Below are 20,697 nucleotides of genomic sequence, written 5' to 3'. Positions count from 1 at the left end.
GACACTATCCCATGGTACCATGCTCTGAGTTCTTAGAACTAATGTTTAGAAAGAGCACCACGTGGGAGGCCCTGTCACTAATTAGCTCTGTGACTTTGGACAAGGGAGATCACCTCTTGGGGTTTCATGTCCTTGTTAAGAGAGGGACCTGAAAAGTCCCGGAAGTGACTTCACTATAGTTCTGGAGAGCATGACAACTCTACCCCAGATACCAGCCCTCAGTTCTCCCCTCCCTTGGCACTACCGTGGCCCAGGCAGTGCTCTAAATGCATCCCACAAGTTCGGTATCGGGCCAGAAACACACAATCATTCTTCCCAGGGGATGCGCCTTGCCTGTTTCAGTGACGATTCTCTCTTCCTCTCGTCTTGCGCTTAGTTCGTCTTCCTCACCTACGTACTAGGAGTGGCCTGGCTGGGCGTGTTTGGTTTCTCTGCGGTGCCTGTGTTTATGTTCTACAACATATGGTCAACTTGTGAAGTCATCAAGTCACCCCAGACCAACGGGACAGCTGGTGTGGAGCAGATCTGCGTGGATATCCGGCAATACGGTACTTCCTTTTAATTCCCCCCGATTAACTTCTAACCTCTTGTGCCTACCTCTGGACCTTAAGTATTACGTGGGCATCTTTTTAATTGTCATGATCTGCTTCATACATTCTTCTATTGGAATAATATGTACTCTTTCCCTCAATATGCTCCATGTTCTGGAAACATCACTCAGGCTCTTAGTTGCTAAAAGGCATCATTCAAAATTGTTATATTTTGGGGCTGGCCCCGTGGCCGAGTGGTTAAATTCAGGCGCTTTGCTTCGGCGGCCCAGGGTTTCACCAGTTCGGATCCTGGGCGCTGACATGGCACCGCTCATTAGGCCATGCTGAGGCGGCATCCCACACAGCACAACCAGAGGCACTCACAACTAGAATATACAACTATGTACTGGGGGGCTTTGGAGAGAAGAAGGGAAAAAAAAAGGAAGATTGGCAACAGATGTTAGCTCAGGTACCAATCTCAAAAAAAAAAGTTATATTTTCAAGTTAAGTATGTAGTGAAAAAGACTTTTTATAATTCAAAGCTACTTTATAATACAATTCAATCAAAAAAAACTTCTGGATATCCACTATAAAATTATGACATATGTTTTCTTTAATTTCTTTTCAGTTTTGAACTATCCAACTTTCTGTCCAAAATATTGCATGCACTGTACAATCCAATTAATTTGCTCATCCAACTCTTCAAATCAGGTCTCTTTTAAACGACCAGTTGCTTAAATTTCATCTATACTGAAAAACAACATAGAATCTAGACACAAAGCCATCAGAATGTACTCTATAGGAGCCGGCTGTTGGAAACCTGGTCAAACATTTTCTAATGAATGGGATCCTCACAGTAGGCAGCTAAGGTTGGTTCATGTTGACAAACCACAGCAGGGACCATTGCTCCCCCTGTCAATTAATTTGAGACTCGCCTTCCCTGCTGCACGAGAGAAGGCAGCATCCTAAGCAAGGAGTTTAATTAGTGCTTTTAGCCGGGATAGCAGGAAATCCTGTTCTTGGCAGAAACAACAAGGTTGGGGGGGAGACCCTTTCATTAAAATTGAAGAGGAAATTACTGTTCTTTCAGAGCTTTTCTGGAGAGAGATGACTATTTCATTTTTCTTCTTGTTTTTCCTGTGTGGCTTATCCTTAACATCTTATCTTACAACATAATACGAAATGCACCTAAATCTGCCCATGGGACCAATCGCTGCTCATAAAGACCAAGGCTCGACCACACTGTTCTTTATGATGGATTGAAAAACAGCCTGAAGTTGATTTTTAAAGTATCTGTAAATATGTCTAAATGTACATCACTTCCCTATTTTTAAATATTTTCACTACTTTTTAAGTTCTGATTTGAAACCGCTAGGTTTCACTGACAATTTGGGGACTTGTCATTTCCCATTTTTCTGAAGCATAAAGATTTACTCTTGGCCCATGACAAGGATGGAAGGAATAAGGAATTTTTTTAATCCTCCTTCCTTACCTCCTGAGAGAAATGTAATTTGAGCTGTGTTTAATTTTTTTTTCTTTTTTTAAAGATTTTATTTTTTTCCTCTTTCTCCTCAAAGACCCCCGTACACAGTTGTATATTCTTCGTTGTAGGTCCTTCTAGTTGTGGCACGTGGGACGCCGCCTCAGTGTGGCTTGATGAGCAGCGTCATGTCTGTACCCAGGATTCAAACCAACAAAACACTGGGCCACCTGCAGCCGAGCGCACAAACTTAACCAGTCGGCCACGGGGCCAGCCCCGAGCTGTGTTTAATTTTTAAGCACACACCTACGCATTAGTGGGGAAAAGATCAGCAGCCCAATGGACGATGTCACTGGAGAAAGGGGGTCAGGGTTACAGTGAGACACCACAGACCATGCTGGCACTACGGTCTGTGGTGAAGGACGGAGTTCTTCTTCTTTTTCAGATTTCTAATTGGATTTTCAATCTAAAAGTATTTCCAATAGATTTGTAAAACACAACAAAAATGAATATAAAAGCAAAGACATAAAAAATCCAAATTACATAAACAAATTTCTCTGTCAAATTGCCATGAAACTTTCTGAGTGTAGACTTTCAATTTCGGAACTTAGCTCATGGCAGACCCACTAACAAAAAGCTTGGGTAGCAAGGCCACGGACCATGAAATTCAATTTGACCTCAGCACGGGGCAGGGGTCATCCTGTAGTTTATGGTTCAAGGCTAGGTCCTCCCTACAGTGAGTTTATGAAGAAGATCAATTTTCACAAATATCAGCTCAACTAAACGAAGCATAATTTTTAGTGAAAAAATGTCCATTAGGCTGTGGACTAGTTGACTTGGCTCTTGCCCTACTGTCCACATAGGGCTTACTATTTATTCAAACAATTTTGTTGTGCCAAGGGCAGATAGGGCAATTGTTGATGAAGACTGCAGTGTATGATGGCACTGTAATCGACACCTAAAGTGGTGAGGACAGTTGAGAGCACGAGTCACTGTAGTCTCTACTAGAAACTGACATTCTACTGGGATTCACTTGGCAGGTATCATTCCTTGGAATGCCTTCCCAGGAAAAATCTGTGGCTCCGCCCTGGAGAACATCTGCAACACCAATGAGGTAAAACCCCTCAGGTCCGAGGGCCAGAGGATCACTTCCCAAATTAGGCTGAGAAAAAGGGTTCTCCTGGGTAGAAAGAGCAGGAGAAAGGGCTAAAATGCTAGTAAGGAAAGCTCTTTTTTGCACATTCTTTAAGATTGAACTGTACATAATCACCAATATGCAGCTGTTTTTGACCTAGAAAATGGCTATTTCACATGGTCCAGGCCATTTAGAGAGCTTTCTCTTTTGGCAATAATTTGTAGTGATCCCAATCCTGCAATTTTGAAAATATATGTAGATTCTTCTCTTTCTCAAAGTAGAACATCTGTCACAGAACAAATGTAAATTTTCATAGAAAAGATTTCCCTGAATTTGTATTTAAACCAAGTTACTCGTTTATATTTCCAGAGTGATTCACTTATTTGTTGTTCACCCTTAATTGGCAATAAATCCTAACGCTTCAGCTTAAAATCTCTCAGCCCTAGAATATTCTTCAGGCATTGGTTTATAACTGTTCATAAAAGAAAATTAAATGCACTAGTGGGAGCTTGCGTATTTAAGAAAATCCTAACATGCTTTTGGAAAGCAATGAGTTATAGTAATAATATAATAATCATATAATAATTAGCCCCTACCTTCCTGGCTAGTCAATTTATATATCCATAAGATGGATTGGCTCAAATCAGGGGCTCCCAGCCTTGGCTGCACATTGCAGTCACTGAGGAGCATTATAATATACCGATGGCTGAGGCCAAGCCCCCAGATACTCAGATTTAATTGGTCTGGGATACAGCCTGGGCATCAGAAAGTTTTGAAAGCCCCCAGATGATTCCAGTATGCAGCCAGGGTTGTGAACTGGGCTTGAAGGGAATATGTGCAAGCACCCAGAAACAGGTGTAGGCCATTTCATTCCACATAAAATGCTTATGTCGGTGCCTGTTCTTTCCTAGTTCTACATGTCCTATCACCTGTTCATTGTGGCCTGTGCGGGAGCTGGTGCCACCGTCATTGCCCTGGTGAGTAACGGCCCCAGGACTGGCCTAGGCTAGCTCCCGCCCCCTGCTGTCTCTATAATGACAGGTTTCCCTTCCAGCTTTTGCCAGCCTACTGAAGCAAACAATTCTGGGACTCAACCTTGGTTAAATTTCACCTCTGTGAACTTACCACTTGTCTAAATTGCAGGAAATACTAGTTGGCTGTCTTGGCACCGATTGTAGGTAATGTAATTTGGATTCTGTGGAAAGAAGAGAGGGTACCAACACCCGGAACACCTGTTAACTAGGACTGGCATATTGCATTGTTGCATATTTAGCACTTACTTTCATGACTTCAATCATGGACAGATGCTCATGTGAGGCATTACCCATTTCTTTGCCAAGAAATCTTCACTTCCAAATGGAAATATGCATATATACATACATACATGTACAGTTGCCCTTGTTAGGCACAGTAGTGATGTTCTATAAAGTCTCCTCAAACAGAGGTAGCAAATACCAAGCCACTGCCCTTGGGAGATAGAGCTAGATTTCTGTGAGCCTGTGGTCACAACATTTTAGTCAGACAGATCAATAGATAACCTTCTTTTGTGCGTTTCTGTTTAAACCCATCTTATTTAGTGTATATTGCTGATTCATTGCCATTGAACTCACAGTTAACAACACTGTACCTCAAACCTGAGTGAAGCTCATTGAGCACCTATATTTTCTCCGTGAGGCACCTCGTAGCCTTCTTGCGCTTAGAAACACTAGACAGCACTTCAGCACTATGATTAAGGAACATTTAAAGAATAAAATCACAAAAATGCAAAAAAGGTGGCACTAAATAAATTGCAAAAAGGATACTTGCTTACAGTCTGAGAGCTGAAATAAGAAGGCAGAGGGTCACCATGGTTGGCCTCAGCCGGGAACATGCGCATTAGGCAACTCAACTTTTTCCCCACTCAGCATGGCCATGAATGACAGTGAAAGTGCCAGGAGTGTTATTTTGGGGGTTACAGAGGAATTTTAGCATGTAGACAAATTCACCAATATGGAATCTGCAAATAATGAGGATCAACTGTATAAACACACACAAGTATCTGTATGTTCGTATGTATGTGTATATATGTAATTTGGGAGGGCTTGGTTTGTGATTTCAAGAAATCTAAGATTGGAAGAGCAAGGGGGAATCTCAGCTGCTCGGAAATGAGTCATTCCCAGTTTTTCCAACCATTAAGTCATTCCTTCCCATTACAGCCCATGAACAGAACAACCTGTTAAATCCCAGTGGTGACCTGTTCTCTGGGCTCCTGCCTGTTCCCTTGGCTTAGCAACAGGCAGGAAGAGGACTAATTGCTGCTGAATAGGCAGTTTGGGGAAGCTGAAGGGAAATAGGGCACTTAGCTTCGTCTTTCTCATGCTGCTGACCCAGCTTGCTCTCTTGTTATTCTTTAAACACACCCGTCTTTTTAATAAACGTACCGAGGCCAGAGCCGAGGACTTGTGTTGTATATGTGAAAGGAGAAAAAGTGTGTGTGTGTGCTAGATGTGAAAATCTAAATCTGTAAATGGGAAAAAAGAAACATTGGCTCTGAGCTGGCACCCCTCCCCGCCCAAGTGTAGAAGTGTCGCGGCCCTAGCCGTCACTGCCTGTATCTTACTGTCCTGTTTTGTTCTCTTCCACCAGCTGATCTACATGATGGCTACTACATATAACTATGCGGTTTTGAAGTTTAAGAGTCGGGAAGATTGCTGCACTAAATTCTAAATTGCATAAGGCCAATAAGGAGCTTTAGAGAGCTATATGACGTAGCGTGAAATATCACTGACACCCCAGACTAAAGCAGTCTCGGTTCCTGCAGTTTCGTTACAGTAATTTGTAAATAGCTTTAGTCAACTCATTTCGCATGGTAGATTAATAAGCTGACTTACCGTACATGAATTACAAAATAATGAGATCTGGCTATTTCCACATTTTGAAAAGGATTCAGTTATTTACTGACATTGGTGAGCATCCAATAAAAAATCACTTTGAGCAGTATCTCTAAATGAAGTAGTAAAACTTTGGAATACCTGTATTTTCCATTATTTTTGCTTGCTTGATGACCAATTTCAATGATGAAAATGAAAACAAGTGCTGAAGATGAAATGGAAGAGAACCTTTTTAATCTGGATTTTGTTTTGTCAGACTCTTTCTAGAAAATATTTTACAAATATATTTTAAATTTGATTAAAACATTTTTTACTATTACATGGTTCACTACCAAATAAATGCCCCTCAAATAAGCCAGATGAAAATCTGAAGAAAAATAAAGGCCACCCATTGGTTTCCTCTAAAATCTTTCTCTAAAAATTTTTTTTTTAACACAATGCCATCATTCCTTTCAGAGCCCACAAAATTGATAACCTTAAATTGTTGTGGTAAGTAGTAACTGAGTCCTTGTAGCCAGTTCTCAAACTGCATGTGCGATTTTAACGGGAAGAGAAGTTGTGCCTGGATCTGAAAGTCTCAAATATGTTGAGAAGGCAATATGAAATATAAGGAACTTGAGATGGAGATTTTGCAGGAAAGATGAGGAAAATAAATGGGAAAGACGTGTTCGCCACATCAGCTGTAAAGAATGACAATAAGGATTTTTATATTTTGTGAAATGAAATATTGGCAGTTATAAGATGAAAAATGTAGTTTCACAACTAAAAATTTGTTAACAGAGACTGCATGCTTTGCTTAGAGTTCTTAATTTTGGTTTTGACATTCACTTAATTTTTCCATGTTAAATATATGTAGTTTTTATTATTTACTCAAACGCTGTTCATCCTTTTAGGCCTTTGGGGGAATTGATTTTATCCACAGATGAGAAAGATCTTTCCACTACGTTTATTTTAAAATAACCACACAACGTGTTTCTGAACTTCTGCATTAGTCTTTAAAAGTCCTCTCAAAATGGTAAAAAGTACCCTCTCGTATTTCATTTTTGCTTATTTTTAACAATAACTTTGGCCATTTTTTTTCAAGTTCGTTATGTTTGTATACTAACTTTTCTTCAGCCTTTTCATATTAAGCACACTAGTAGAGCATGCTTTCAGTATCTGACGCCTCTCCTAGCAGACTGTTACTACAGAATAACCCTCTCCTCCCTTTTTACAGTACAGACCGTCTAATCTGCCTAGCGGCTCGCTTTGCCTTCTGACATGCTCACTAGCCATCATGCTCACCCTTCTTTTCCAGATCCACTTCCTCATGATACTGTCTTCTAACTGGGCTTACTTAAAGGATGCAAGCAAAATGCAGGCTTACCAGGATATCAAAGCAAAGGAAGAACAGGAACTGCAAGATATCCAGTCTCGGTCAAAAGAACAACTCAATTCTTACACATAAATGTTTGCCAGAGTGTTTCAGCCGACGAATTGACAGCTCTGACAAATCACCAGACAGCTGCTCTGCAGTACAGATGTGTATCCCACCAAACAAACTAATGTAGAAGTACAAACCCTTCACTGTCTGTCTCAAGCTGCTGGGATGTATTTCTAGGAAAACCTTCCAGTAGGTAAATCTTTTTCTTTAGAACAGATATTGGAGGTTTCATGTTAGCCATTTTAAAAGGCAACACTTTGACAAAATGATTGTTCATCCTTTTGAAATTTGATAGGGACCCATGATGTGCCAGCATCAAGGGATGTGACCATAAATTCACGTATGCCATCTGTCCTCAAATAAATATATCTAAATAGGGAATAAAATGGAATTGGCGTGAAGTTCCATTTCTGACAACTGACATTTATTAAACTGTGGCTCATCAAAGATAAAAAAAAAAGGCTAGTTGTAAGGATCATATTAATTAGCTGACTCCCCACCGCCACTAAGATTTCCTGATCCAATCAGAAATCTTTTCTTCAATAATGCTGAAATGAGCTGCTATACATTCGGCTACGCCTACCATTGAAGAAGCTGCATTCTGACTCATTGACAAGCTTTCCAGAATCAATTTTATGATAGATTTCATTTTAATAAAATGACCCAGTTGTCATCCTTCGTCTTGGGAAATAAATGTCAGCTCTGCCTTAATGAGTATTTGCTTTAAATTTCTAAGAACTTATATTACAACGGGAGACCCAAAATCCTTCATAGAATTTTGTTCCACAAATGTTTTTCTTAATTAAGAAGTGTTACCTTATTAAAATGACCACCATTCTAAACCATTTCTATGTGGTCTGAATAGTGAGTTTACAGTTTCATACCAACTATCTAAAACCTAATTACAAATAGACCACAGACCTCCTACTTTTATAGACTTGAATACTTAAGTAATTTAAATTAGGGTTGGTATTTATTTCACTTTTTCTTATCTAAATCTTAGTTTCCTGGAATAATCAAGTTCGATGTTCAGCAAGAAAACTGCTTGAGTTTAAGCCATTTTCAAAAGAAACTTGCCTTCTAAATCATTGTGTTCCAGAACATTAAGTGACTATAGGTATTGGGTATTAGTGATGGTAAACTTTGTGTTGTTCTTTATGAAATGATACATATAACTGTTGGATGCATCAGTGCTTTTTAAAAGGGGCTGCATAATATAGGGTTAACTATGTATATTCATGTTAAGAATTAACTTGTGGTTTGGCTGTTTCCTGGATTTAAAAACATATACATGTGCAGAAATGTATTAAAATGAAAGGAAGCATACCTTTATCAAGATGCTATTAAAATTGTACATCAAGTATAATATTTCATTTGGATTCTTTTTGTTGTTGTTGTTAATGCCTAAAAATGCCTATTTGGATCTTGACTATTAATTGGGAGAAGCTCTCTTCTGTGTAGAACAGTTGTTCCAGAATAGCTTGGTGTTTGTTTTCCTGTTGCATGACAGACTTAACTATCTTTTCCAGCAGTGGAGGTGCTGTTCGAGTCCAGTGTTCTAGAAAAGGCAGTGTCCAAAGCCTAATTTTACTTTTCTAATTCTGGTAGCTATTACCAGGAATTTTTGAAAGTTTTGTTTAAGTAGTCTAATATTTTTTATGTAAAGAGCATTAAATTTTGCTATGTATAAATTTTTGTAACCTAACAGTGAATCAATATTTTCTATCAGTGCCAAGGGCTTCCTGTAGTTCTATTCAAGTGTTACAATAAATATTTGTAGATAATAGTCAATACTTGTGTATGCTTATTTTAAAGATCTATTTAGGTGGAAACAGTTGTGGATGTACTAAGAGAAATGAAATAAAATTATAGCTTCATTCACTTGCCTTTTTACCCTACATAAATACTCTCTCTGTCCTCAGTATGGTGTCATTTTTAAATAGTATGCATAATCAAGTTTAGAAGAGAGTGCTACATGTTTCATTTCTGACAAAAATCTCTTAAGTGAGAGCAATTTGAAAATATATCGTAACCCACTGGGCTATATTTTATATAAAGTGCCACTGACATTTTATAGTTGTCTATGAAAAGTATAGAATTTTTCTGACTAGCTTCAACAAATGAAAGCACTATACCTATGGGATTAAGACGCTTCATAAGGGTCCATGTACCACTGGCTGGTTTACAAACCAAGGTATAAAAGGCTCCTGAAGGGGCCAGTCTGGTGGTGTAATGGTTAAGTTTGGGTGCTCCACTTCAGTGTCCCGGGGTTCACAGCTTCAGATCCCTGGCAGGGACCTACACACTGCTCATCAAGCCATGCTGTGGCAGTGTCCCACGTACAACAAATAGAGGAAGATTGGCACAGATGTTAGCTCAGGGCCAGTCTTCCTTACCAAAAAAAAAAAAAAAAAAAAAAACACTCCTGAAAAAAGATTCAGGAATATGAAAAAAATACGTAGATCTAACAGTTATTCCCTAAAGTAGCAGAGCTAAATTTGTTACTTAGGATTTCATTTTATAATCTGTTTAAACTACTTATCTGTCAGCATGATTCTAAATTCGGATTTTCTACATCTGACCTTTCTTAGGACCAGCTTTTGCTGTTATTGACACATTGACATTTCTAAATGAGGTGCTGCCTCTGGATTATCACCCTTCATCACCCTTCATTCATGCTCAGCAGGAGAACAATCAGGAGCCCAATTAGTATACTGTTTGTCACGCTACTTAATACTTTCTATTAATGCTATGATAGTCTTAAGATTTAAAAGAGGCAATCCACTTTGTTATTAGTATCTTTTCCTAAATGATGGCATCTGTCTGTAGCTAGTGCATGGCTAATTTGTTCTCAGATGTTTGAAAAATTAGATTTTACTTAAGGCAACTTTTTAAAAATGAATATTAAGATGAATAAAACTACAGAAAGTTTTAAGGAAACAAAAATACAAATAGAGGTAAGTCAAGTTTGGCAAAGAACATTCTTTTTTCTAAACTGCCCCCCAATCTTCCTCAGTGTTTTGATATTTAAACTTCATTATACCTACCTGGGGAAGATTTAAACAGACTCAGTCAGGGGGTCTTGTGGAGATGGGAGCAGGAGAGCCTGCAGGGGAGGGTCTCGCACCTTGTGATCTGGACGCACAGGCATTCTAGATGATGCGGCCATCTGAAATGCTACAAAAGAAATGACTGACTTTTCTTTACATGGACTCTGCCCTGATATGGAGTATTAAGAATACTGCTTAGAATTTATGTTGACTGGAAAAAAAAAAGGAAAGTGAAGCTGTCAAATCCTAAGCTAGAACACAAAGTAGCTATTGAGTTACTCAGACAAGGGCTTTGAAAATACAAGGTGGGGAAAAAACTGGGTAATAGTGGTGTTAAGAAGTTATCTGAGGGTTCTGGTCCCCTCCTCCCACTATACATGGAGCAATTCCCTCTGAAAGAAATCCAAACTCCAGCTGAGCTATCTTACATCTTGGGCAAAGGAGAAAGATAGCCACGTTGAAATGGGTAGGAAAGGCTGAGACACGCTCTCACCATAAACCCCACCTCCAGCACAGTGCCATACCATTGGGAGGGAACTTCCAACTCCCAGGTTCTCCCTCAAGAGCAAAGGGTTGCAACCCCACATCTAGTGCCCCAACGTTTAAGACACTCACCTGAGGGAAGGGCCTCCAAAACACCTAGCTCTTAAGACCAACAGGGCTTGCGTCCATGAGACCCACAAGACTACAACAAAGAAACAGTTCTTAATCAGTTCTGGAGGACTCACCAACTCCCAGTTTTCCCTGAAAAGGGTCTATTTGCATAGATTAGAAGCTGCTGCCTGACAGACTTCTAATTTAGCACACATCTAGGGGCTAACCGCCATTCTCCTTGGAGACTGAGGAAACCAGCAGACACCTTCTCTGCCTACAACTGTAGTCTGCTCCCTCTAGCCTACTCCAAATCACCAGTATCTCCCAGGAAGGAACTTATACACTCTGTGCCCCGCTTTGGAAGCTGCCAACCAAGGGAGGGGTCCTCGGATTGCCTGGCTCTGATAGCCAATGGGGCTTGCATTCTTGAGTCCCACGGACTGTAGCAAAGAAGCAGTTCTTAACTGGCTAGCCTCCCAGGGCTCAGAACAGAGGGAGCAAACACCCCTCTCCCAGTCTTTCCCTGAATGGGGTCTGGTGCATACGTTAAAAACTGCTTCCTGAGGGTTAAGCTTCTAACTTAGCATGCATCTAAGGCTGACTGATATCATCCTCTGAGACCAGGAAAGTCTGTGGACACCTCCCCTGCCCTCTCCCTCTAGTCTGCTCCAAGTCCCCAGTATCTCCCTAGAAGAAGCTTGTACACATGTCTGGCATCCCAGCTTTTGCAGCTGCTCCCAAGAGATGGGCCCCTGGACCACCTGATTCTGAAAGCCAACAGGGCTTGCATTCACAAGTCCCACAGGACTGCAGCAAACAAGCAGTTCTTAATAAGTGCAGGAACAAACCCCACAGCTATACACCCAGGCCAAGTGCAGAGGGAACAGGAAAAAATACCCATCTCCCAGTTTATCCTGGGAAGGGGCCTAACTACATACTTTCCCAGGTGCTGAGGGTCCAGCTTCCAGTCACAACCTGCATCTAGGTGCTGACTATGATCCTCCCCATTGGGACACTGACCAGTCTTGACATATTCTCAGCTATTGGGAAGCACCAAGGACAAAGAAGGTGGCTTGGACAATCACAAAGGTTTGATAGGCAACCAAGAGTTTAGGCGGGGCTGACTGAAGTTCATCTCCTACATGAGACCACTCTGTCAAGACTGGGCAAGGTGGCTGTTTTATCTAATACACAGAAACCAACATAGAGAGTCAAGGAAAATGAAGAAACATGTTCCAAACAAAAGAAATAGACAAAACTCCAGAAATAGACCTTAATGAAATGGAAATAAGTGACTTACCTGAGAGTTCTAAATACAGAGAGGTCATACAGATGCTCACCAAGGTCAGAACAATGCATGAACAAAGTGAGAATTTCAACGAAGAGAAAATATTAAAAAGTACCAAACAGAAATCACAGAGCTGAAGAATGACTGAACTGAAAAATTCAATAGAAGGGTTCAAAAGCAGATTAGGTCAAGCAGAAGAAAGGATCAGCAAACTTGAAGACAGGCCAGTGGAATTCATCCAGTCAGAAGAGCAAAAAGAAAAATGAATGAAAAAGAGTGAAGATAACTTAAGGGACTTAGTGGGACACCATCAAGTGAACCAATATACACACCATAGCAGCCCAGGAAGAAGAGAAAGAGGCAGAAAATTTATTCAAAAAAGTAATGGCTGAAAACTTCCCTAACATAGGGAAAGAAATAGACACCCAGATCCAGGAAGCCCAGGGTTCTCGTCAAGATGGCGCTGTGAGCAGACGTTGAACTCGCCTCCTCCCACAAACACAACCACATAAAGTAGAGGAAGATTGACACAGATGTTAGCTGAGGGCCAACCTTCCTCACACACACACACACACACACAAAATAGACTTTACGCCAAAGACTGTAACAAGAGACAAAGAAGGTCATTATATAATGATAAAGGGGTCAATTCATCAAAAGGATATAACATTTGTAAATATTTATGCACTCGACATAAGAGCACCTAAATATATAAAGCAAATATTAACAGACCTGAAGGGAGAAATAGGCAACAATACAATAACAGTAGGGTACTTCAATACCTCACTTTCAACAATGGATAGACCATCCACACAGAAAATCAATAAGGAAACACTGGACTTAAACAACACCTTGGTCCAGATGGTCTTAACATTTACAGAACATTCCATCTAACAAGAGCAGAATACACATTCTTCTCAAGCACACATGGAACATTCTTCAGCATAGATCATATGTTAGGCCACAAAACAAGTCTTAAGATTAAAATCATATCAAGCATCTTTTCCCACCACAATGGTATGAAATTAGAAATCAATTACAAGAAGAAAACTGGAAAACTCACAAATACATGGAGATTAAAAACATGCTCCTGAACAACAAATAGGTCAAAGAAGAAAAGCAAGAGAGGTCAAAAACATCAAGACAAATGAAAATGGAAACAACATACCAAAACTTATGGGATGCAGCAAAAGCAGTTCTAAGAGGGACGTTTACAGCAATAAATGCCTACACTAAGAAATAAGAAAGATCTCACATACACAACCTAGGGGCTGGCCCGGTGGCGCAGTTGTTAAGTGCACATGTGCCACTTTGGTGGCCCAGGATCTGCCAGTTTGGATCCCAGGTACAGACAGGGCACCACTTGGCAAGCCATGCTGTGGCAGGTGTCCCACATATAAAGTAGAGAAAGATGGGCACGGATGTTAGCTCAGGGCCAGTCTTCCTCAGCGAAAAGAGGAGGATTGGCAGCAGATGTTAGCTCAGGGCTGATCTTCCCCCCCCCCCCCAAAAAAAATGTTCAAATACACAACCTAACTTCACACCTCAAGGAACTAGGAAAAGAATAATTAAGCCCAAAGTTAGCAGAAAGAAGGAAATAACAAAGATCAGAGCAGAAATAAAGACTAAAATAAAATAGAAAAGATGAGTGAAACCAGGAGCTGTTTTGTTTTTTTTTTTTAAAGACAAAACTGACAAAACCTTGGCTAGATTAACCAAGAAAAAAAGAGAGAAGATTCAAAATTATAAATGAAAGAGAAGACATTACAACTGATACCACACAGATACACATGATCATAAGGGACTACTATTAACGATTACATACCAACAAACTGGACAACCTACCAGAAATGGATAAATTCCTAGAAACATACAACCTTTAAAGACTAAATCATGAAGAAACAGAAAATCTGAAGTGACCAATTACTAGTAAGGAGATTTAATCAGTAATCAAAAATCTCCTAACAACAAAAGTCCAGGACCAGATGGCTTTAATGGTGAATTCTACTAAACATTTAAAGAGTTAACGCCAATTTTCAAAATTTTCCAAAAACAGACAAGGGAACACTTCCAAACTCATTTTACGAGGCCAGCACTAACCTGATACCAAAATCAGACAAGGACACTATAAGAAAAGAAAACTACAGTCCAATATCCCTGATGAACATAGATGCAAAAACCCTCAAAATATTAGCAAACCAAATTCAACAGTACGTTAAAAGGATCACACACCATGATGAAGTGGGATTTATTCTAGAGATGCAAGGATGGTTCAACATCTGCAAATCAATCAATGTGATACACTACAATAATAAAATGAAACAAAAATCATATGACCATCCCATCAGATGTAGAAAACGCATTTGACAAAATTCAACATCCTTTCATAATAAAAACTCTCAACAAACTGGGTATGGAGGGAACATGCCTCAACACAATAAAGGCCATATATGAAAAGCCCACAGTTAATATCATACTCAATGGTGAAAAGCTGAAAGTTTTTCCTCTAAGATCAGTAAAAAGACAAGGATGCACACTCTGGCCACTTTTATTCAACATGGTACTTGAAGACCTAGCCAGAGCAATTAGGCAAGAAAAAGAAATAAAAGCCAACCAAATCAGAAAGAAGTAAAATTGTCTTTATTTGCAGATTAAATGATATACATAGAAAACACTAAAGACTCTGCCAAAAAACTGTTACAACCAATAAACAAATTCAGTGAAGTTGCAGGATAGAAAATCAATACACAGAAATCAGCTACATTTCTATAGACTAACAACAACCTATCAAAGAGAAATTAAGACAAGAATCCCATTTACAATACCATCAAAAAGAATAAAATACTTAGGAATAAATTTCACCAAGGAGATGAAAGATCTGTACACTGTACACTCTAAGACACTGATGAAAGAAACTGAAAAAGACACAAATAAATGGAAAGATATTCCATGCTCATGGATTGGTAGAATATTGTTAAAATGTCCATACTCCCCAAACCAATCTACAGATTCAATGCAATCTCTATCAAAATTCCAAAGGCATTTTTCACAGAAATAGAAAAAAAAATCCTAAAATTGGTATGGAACCACAAAATAAATAAAACCCTGAATAGCTAAAGTGATTTTAAGAAAGAAGAACATGGAAGTATCACACTTCCTGGTTTGAAACTATATTACAAAACTACAGTAATCAAAACAGTATGGTATTGGCATAAAAACAGACACATAGATCAATGGAACATAATAGAGAGTCCAGAAATAAATCCATGCATATATGGCCAATTAGTTTACTACAAAGGAGCCAAGAATATACAATGGGGAAAGGACAGTCTCTTCAATAAATGATGTTGGAAAAATTGAATAGGCGCAGGCAAAACAATGAAACTGGACTCCTCTCTTACTCCATACATAAAAATCAATTCGAAATGGATTAAAGACTTGAACATAGACCTGAAACCGTAAAATTCCTAGAAGAAAACAAAGGGGTTAAGCTCTCTCACATTGGTCTTGGTGATGATTTTTTGGGGTTTGACAACAAAAGCAAACGCAACAAAAGCAAAAATAAACAAGTAGGACTACATCAAACTAAAAAGCTTCTGCACAGCAAAAGAAACCATCGACAAAATGAAAAGGCACCTACCAAATGGGAGGAAATATTTGCAAACCACATATCTGATAAGGTGTTAATATCCAAAACACATAAAGAACTCATACAACTCAATAGCAAAAAAACAAACAATCCAATTAAAAAATGGGCAGAGGAACTGAATAGACATTTTTCCAAAGACAACATACAAATGGCTAACAGGTACATGAAAAGGTGCTCAACCTCACTAGTCATCAGGGAAATGCAAATCAAAACCACAATGGGCTATCACCTCACACCTGTTAGGATGGCCATCATCAAAACGACAAGAGGTAAGAAGTGTTTGAGAGGCTGTGGAGAAAAGGGAATCCTTGTGTACTGTTGGTTGGAATGTAAACTGGTGCAGCCACTATGGAAAACAGTATGGAGGTTTCCCAAAAAATCAGAAATAGAACTACCATGTGATCCAGCAATCCCACTTCTGGGTATTTATCCAAAGAAAATGAAAATAGGATCTCGAAGAGATGCCTGCACTGCCACGTTCACTGCAGCATTATCCACAATAGCCAAGATATGGAAACAACCTAAGTGTCCATCAAGAATGAAGATGTGTATATATACAAAATGGAATATCGTTCAGCCATGAGAAAGAAGGAAATTCTGCCATTTGCAACAACACGGACAGACCTTGAGAGCATAATACTAAGTGAAATAAGGCAGAGAAAGACAAACACTATTATCTCACTCATATGTGGAATCTTAAAAAGCCATCTCATAGAAACAGACTAAAATGGTGGTTACCAGGGGCTGGGGAGTGGGGGAAAGAGACGTTGGTCAAAGAGCACAAACTTCCAGTTAGAAGATGAGCAAGTTCAGGGGATCTGATGTACGCCATAGTAATTATAGTTAGTAACACTGTATCATATACTTGAAAGTTGCCAAGAGAGTAGATCTTAAATGTTCTCACCACAAATAAGTGGCAATTATGTGACAGGATGCAGGCGTTAGCTAACACTGGTGGTAATCGTTTTGTAATATATAAAGGTATCAAATCCACACGTTCTATACCTTAAGCTCACACAATGTTATATGTCAGTTATATCTCAATAAAGCTGGAGAAAAAAAAAGTTATGTGAGGTGATGTTGAAAGAGAAGATGCCAAGTTCCGGGTGGCAAGATAACTCAATGTTTGCTATGCTAAGTGTGATAATGAATGGTGTCTGGACAACTTGTTTCTTTCAATTACTTTCAAAGGTGTACGTCAATGAAAAATTCCTTAGAAGCCTAAGGAATAATAAACACCAAAAAATCTCCTTCCCACTTTGTTATGGAACTCAATGGCCAAACAAATATCACCAGCAAAAACAATTCAGCCCAGTCTGTATTTGTAAAGGGAAATGATCTCCTCTAGGATTTTACTGGAAAGACAGACCCGACAAACTGTTCCTCTGTTCGGAGAGGGGTGACCATCGGTTAGCACTGGAAGTCTCACATCCCGGGAACCCCCAGTCCATGCAAACCAGGATGGTTGTTCACCCTCCGAGCAGTTGTGTGCGCGCTCGTTGGTGACTATACTGGCAGTGTCGTTAAAGAACTTTCCCAAGATGCTCCCACACAGAAAACGCTGGACTGAGAGCTGCAGGGGTACAAAGATGAAGAAAGGGGAGCAAGAGCAAATGAGCCTCCTCTGCCCACTGTGGAAGTTCTGTTGGTGCTGCATTCGAGTGCTCTTACTTTGATGTGGTCAATGTGTAGTTTCTAAAGGTCATTCTGGAGAGGGACATCCAATGGGTAACCAATTGCAAGTTCCGGGATGTCTTCCACTAGAGCAGCTCCAGAATAGCCCAGGTTAGAGGCAGTACTGGCCTTGACACCTGGCTATGTGTCCTGGCTCTACGACTTGAGGGTCACGAGACCCTGGTTGAGTCACTAACCTCTCTGGTGCCTCATGTTTCCTAATCTGTAAAATGTGGAGAGTCATGGTACCTACACTTCACATGGCTGCTATGAGCACTGTGTGAGTTAATACATGTCAAGGTCTAAAATTGTACCTGGCATGCAGTAAATGCTCAATAAATGTTACCTCTATCACCATCCAAGAAGGGTTTGTGTTGATTCTCAAGAAAAGGATGTCAAAGTAAAGACCAGAGGGATACTGTACCATTTCTAGAGCCTAGAATGGAAAACCCTGTGTCTTTATTTTCAGGGACAAATCAGAAGAAGAGTGTTGGGGACAACGGTCTCCTATTTGACAGGCGGTAGCCCAGCTCTGGAGAGGAACAGAGCTGAAAGTTCCAAAAATGCAGGCCTGGAATTTGACCAGTAAGACAGATTTTTCAAATAAATATAACCTAAGACAAAAATAGCCTGGGGCCAGCCTGGTGGCACAGCGGCTAAGTGCACATGTTCCGCTTCTCGGCAGCCGAGGGTTCGCCAGTTCAGATCCCGGGTGTGGACATGGCACCGTTTGGCACACCATGCTGTGGTAGGTGTCCCACGTATAAAGTAGAGGAAGATGGACATGGATGTTAGCTCAGGGCCAGTCTTCCTCAGCAAAAAGAGGAGGATTGGCAGTAGTTAGCTCAGAGTTAACCTTCCTCCAAAAAAAAAAAAAATTAGAAAAAAGGAAAAAAATAGCCTATTCTGGTGTAATGAAAGGCCTAAGAAGGAGAAATTCTGAAGAGGTGTTACTTCACTAAATTATTTTATACACTATAGTACCAAATACAATTATGAAAACAAAATCACACTGGATTACACATGAAATTTTTATTGAGAACTGTGTCTTATTACAGAGAACTCAAAGGCCTTTCGTTACGTTATCTGAGTAAGAAGCTGGAGAGCAGACGTGGTTACCAAAAGTCATCGGGTTCTTCAGGAGAAAGGCCTGGGAAACTAAATTAGGGAAAGACAAAAAGGTTTGAAATTTGTTAAGTTCGTGTCAAGTTGGTTTGGGGATCTTTATAACGTTCTCATTCCTTCCCTGTGGGGTTTCTGCCCTTGCTTACGATTTGTATCAGTAGCAATTTTATCAGTTAAAAAACACAATTGACTTTGTTTTAAAGTCAGTAATTTTTATTGATTCAATAATTTCTTATAGGCCGACTCAAATATCTGAATGTTTCCCTTGGCTGACAAAACCAGCAATGCAATAATTGTTTGCCTAGGAACACAAAGTTGAAGATACCATACCTTTCATCTTTATCACTAGATGGCAGTGTGTCCACTTGTGAGCCTTCCCTGACCATGTTTTTTGAGCTCTGATACAAAGAGCAGGAAGGAAGAATTTTGAAATTAGATATGCATCAATTTTATTAAACATTTTGATTTTGCTAAGTTTTTTTGTTTTTGTTTTGCTGAGGAAGATTCATCCCAAGCTAACATCTGTTGCCAATCTTCCTCTATTTTGTATGTGGATCACCGCCACAGCATGGCCACCAACGAGTGGTGTAGGTCCGAGCCTGGGAACCAAACCCAGGCCACCAAAGTGGAGTGTGCCAAACTTAACCACTAGGCCACAGGGCTGGCCCCTAAGAACTATTCTTAAAATATATACGTAATTTAAGAATCTAAAAAAAAAGTGACGTTTAAACATGAAATTTTGCCAGCAATCAAAATAAACTATCCGGCATGCATTCTCAATACCCATAGTACTTCAGACTTACAGAAAATATTAATGTCTCAGACAGTACTAATACATTCAGATTCACTGATAGGGCTTTCATTATATTTCTTTCTTGTTCTTAAAATAATAAGAACCATCTCAACTTTTACAAAGTTTGACACATCAAAATCTCTTCCATCTTTTACCCAAGCAAAAGTGATGAAATTTTGTCAAGAGTATATACAATGAAAAGACTTGAGGCTCCATTTGAACTTTATGTTTTTATCTTTCTGTCTCCAATGGAGAAGACAGATTCCTGTCCCAAGGTTTTCAAATAAACCACAGAAGTCCACAGAGCCCCCACCCACAGACAGCCTGTCCAGAGCATCGGCACCTTATCTGCCATCTCCTGGTCTTGATCCTGCTGAATGATTTTCATGTATTTCTCTAAAGGATTTGCATCATAAGCAGACTCGTCTTTCATTTCTTGAACACTCTTTTCTAATTCTTTTTCCATTTCAATCTTCAATGATTCTTCAATCATTCTCTGCAAAACAGATGGGCACCAAAAGAGGAAATACACAAATACATTTAAAGAACTTAAGTGTTTACCAACACATAGTAATATAATCCTGACCCTCTAAGTACAACCTGCATGCCAGGGAACTACAGATAGATATATATAGATATATATGTATTTTTTTAACTGAAGTCATTGCTACTATCAAAGGGAGATAAACACGTCATCTCACTGAGGGAAGGGATTAATTTGCCCAAAGTGTCTTGTGCTTTAGGCCAAATTAACAAGGACTCCAAGGAACATCCATGCGGAAGATTAATTCACGAAAGACTCAGCAGGCGTGTGAAACGTGGCCAGAGTAATCCATCTGTCTGGGACCAGAATCAGGACATGGAAGGCTAGAAGAGAACGAGAGGAAGGAGGAAGACAGGGGAGTCCCTGGAAGCAATCATGGACTGGCAGTCACCTCCTCTGGGTGCCTCTAGTCCCAGCTAGCTGACCCTGGGAATCTCTTCTTTAAACTCCATTTACAAAGGGACGATCTATAGCAAAGCAGAGTCCACCCAGCTCCTTTATGGGCGTATTTTCAAGACCAGATGAGAATGCTTGTGAAAGCT

The 20,697-nt window shown here is 39.8% G+C and overlaps 2 protein-coding genes across 11 annotated transcripts in view; one reads left to right on the top strand and one right to left on the bottom strand.

Moving 5' to 3' along the window:
• Positions 1 to 9,315, top strand: part of GPM6B (glycoprotein M6B) — a 152,112-nt gene extending 142,797 nt beyond the window's left edge. For 3 of the 6 annotated variants that reach the window (XM_070502438.1, XM_014857683.3, XM_014857681.3), the window contains 4 exons: positions 377 to 548; positions 3,051 to 3,124; positions 4,057 to 4,122; positions 5,771 to 9,315. In XM_070502438.1, the coding sequence (XP_070358539.1) occupies positions 377 to 548; positions 3,051 to 3,124; positions 4,057 to 4,122; positions 5,771 to 5,851 (393 nt within the window). In that variant the 3' untranslated portion in view covers positions 5,852 to 9,315. The remainder of the gene's footprint in view (positions 1 to 376; positions 549 to 3,050; positions 3,125 to 4,056; positions 4,123 to 5,770) is intronic. The other 3 variants (XM_044764432.2, XM_014857682.3, XM_014857680.3) reach the window with 1 other exon arrangement.
• A 9,395-nt stretch (positions 9,316 to 18,710) lies between these two features.
• The window catches only part of OFD1 (OFD1 centriole and centriolar satellite protein), a 46,835-nt gene continuing 44,848 nt past the window's right edge, over positions 18,711 to 20,697 (bottom strand). For all 5 annotated transcript variants that reach the window (XR_011499697.1, XM_044764364.2, XM_044764365.2 and 2 more), the window contains 3 exons: positions 19,955 to 20,107; positions 19,149 to 19,216; positions 18,711 to 18,851 (listed from right to left, as the gene is read on the bottom strand). Coding sequence is in view for 4 of the 5 variants with exons in the window: in XM_044764364.2 (XP_044620299.2) it covers positions 18,809 to 18,851; positions 19,149 to 19,216; positions 19,955 to 20,107 (264 nt within the window). In the remaining variant the exon portion in view is untranslated. The remainder of the gene's footprint in view (positions 18,852 to 19,148; positions 19,217 to 19,954; positions 20,108 to 20,697) is intronic.

Source organism: Equus asinus, chromosome X, assembly GCF_041296235.1.
Source record: "Equus asinus isolate D_3611 breed Donkey chromosome X, EquAss-T2T_v2, whole genome shotgun sequence".
Lineage (NCBI taxonomy): Eukaryota > Metazoa > Chordata > Mammalia > Perissodactyla > Equidae > Equus > Equus asinus.
Note: the sequence above shows the minus strand (reverse complement) of the source record. Positions and strands in the feature narration are given on the sequence as shown.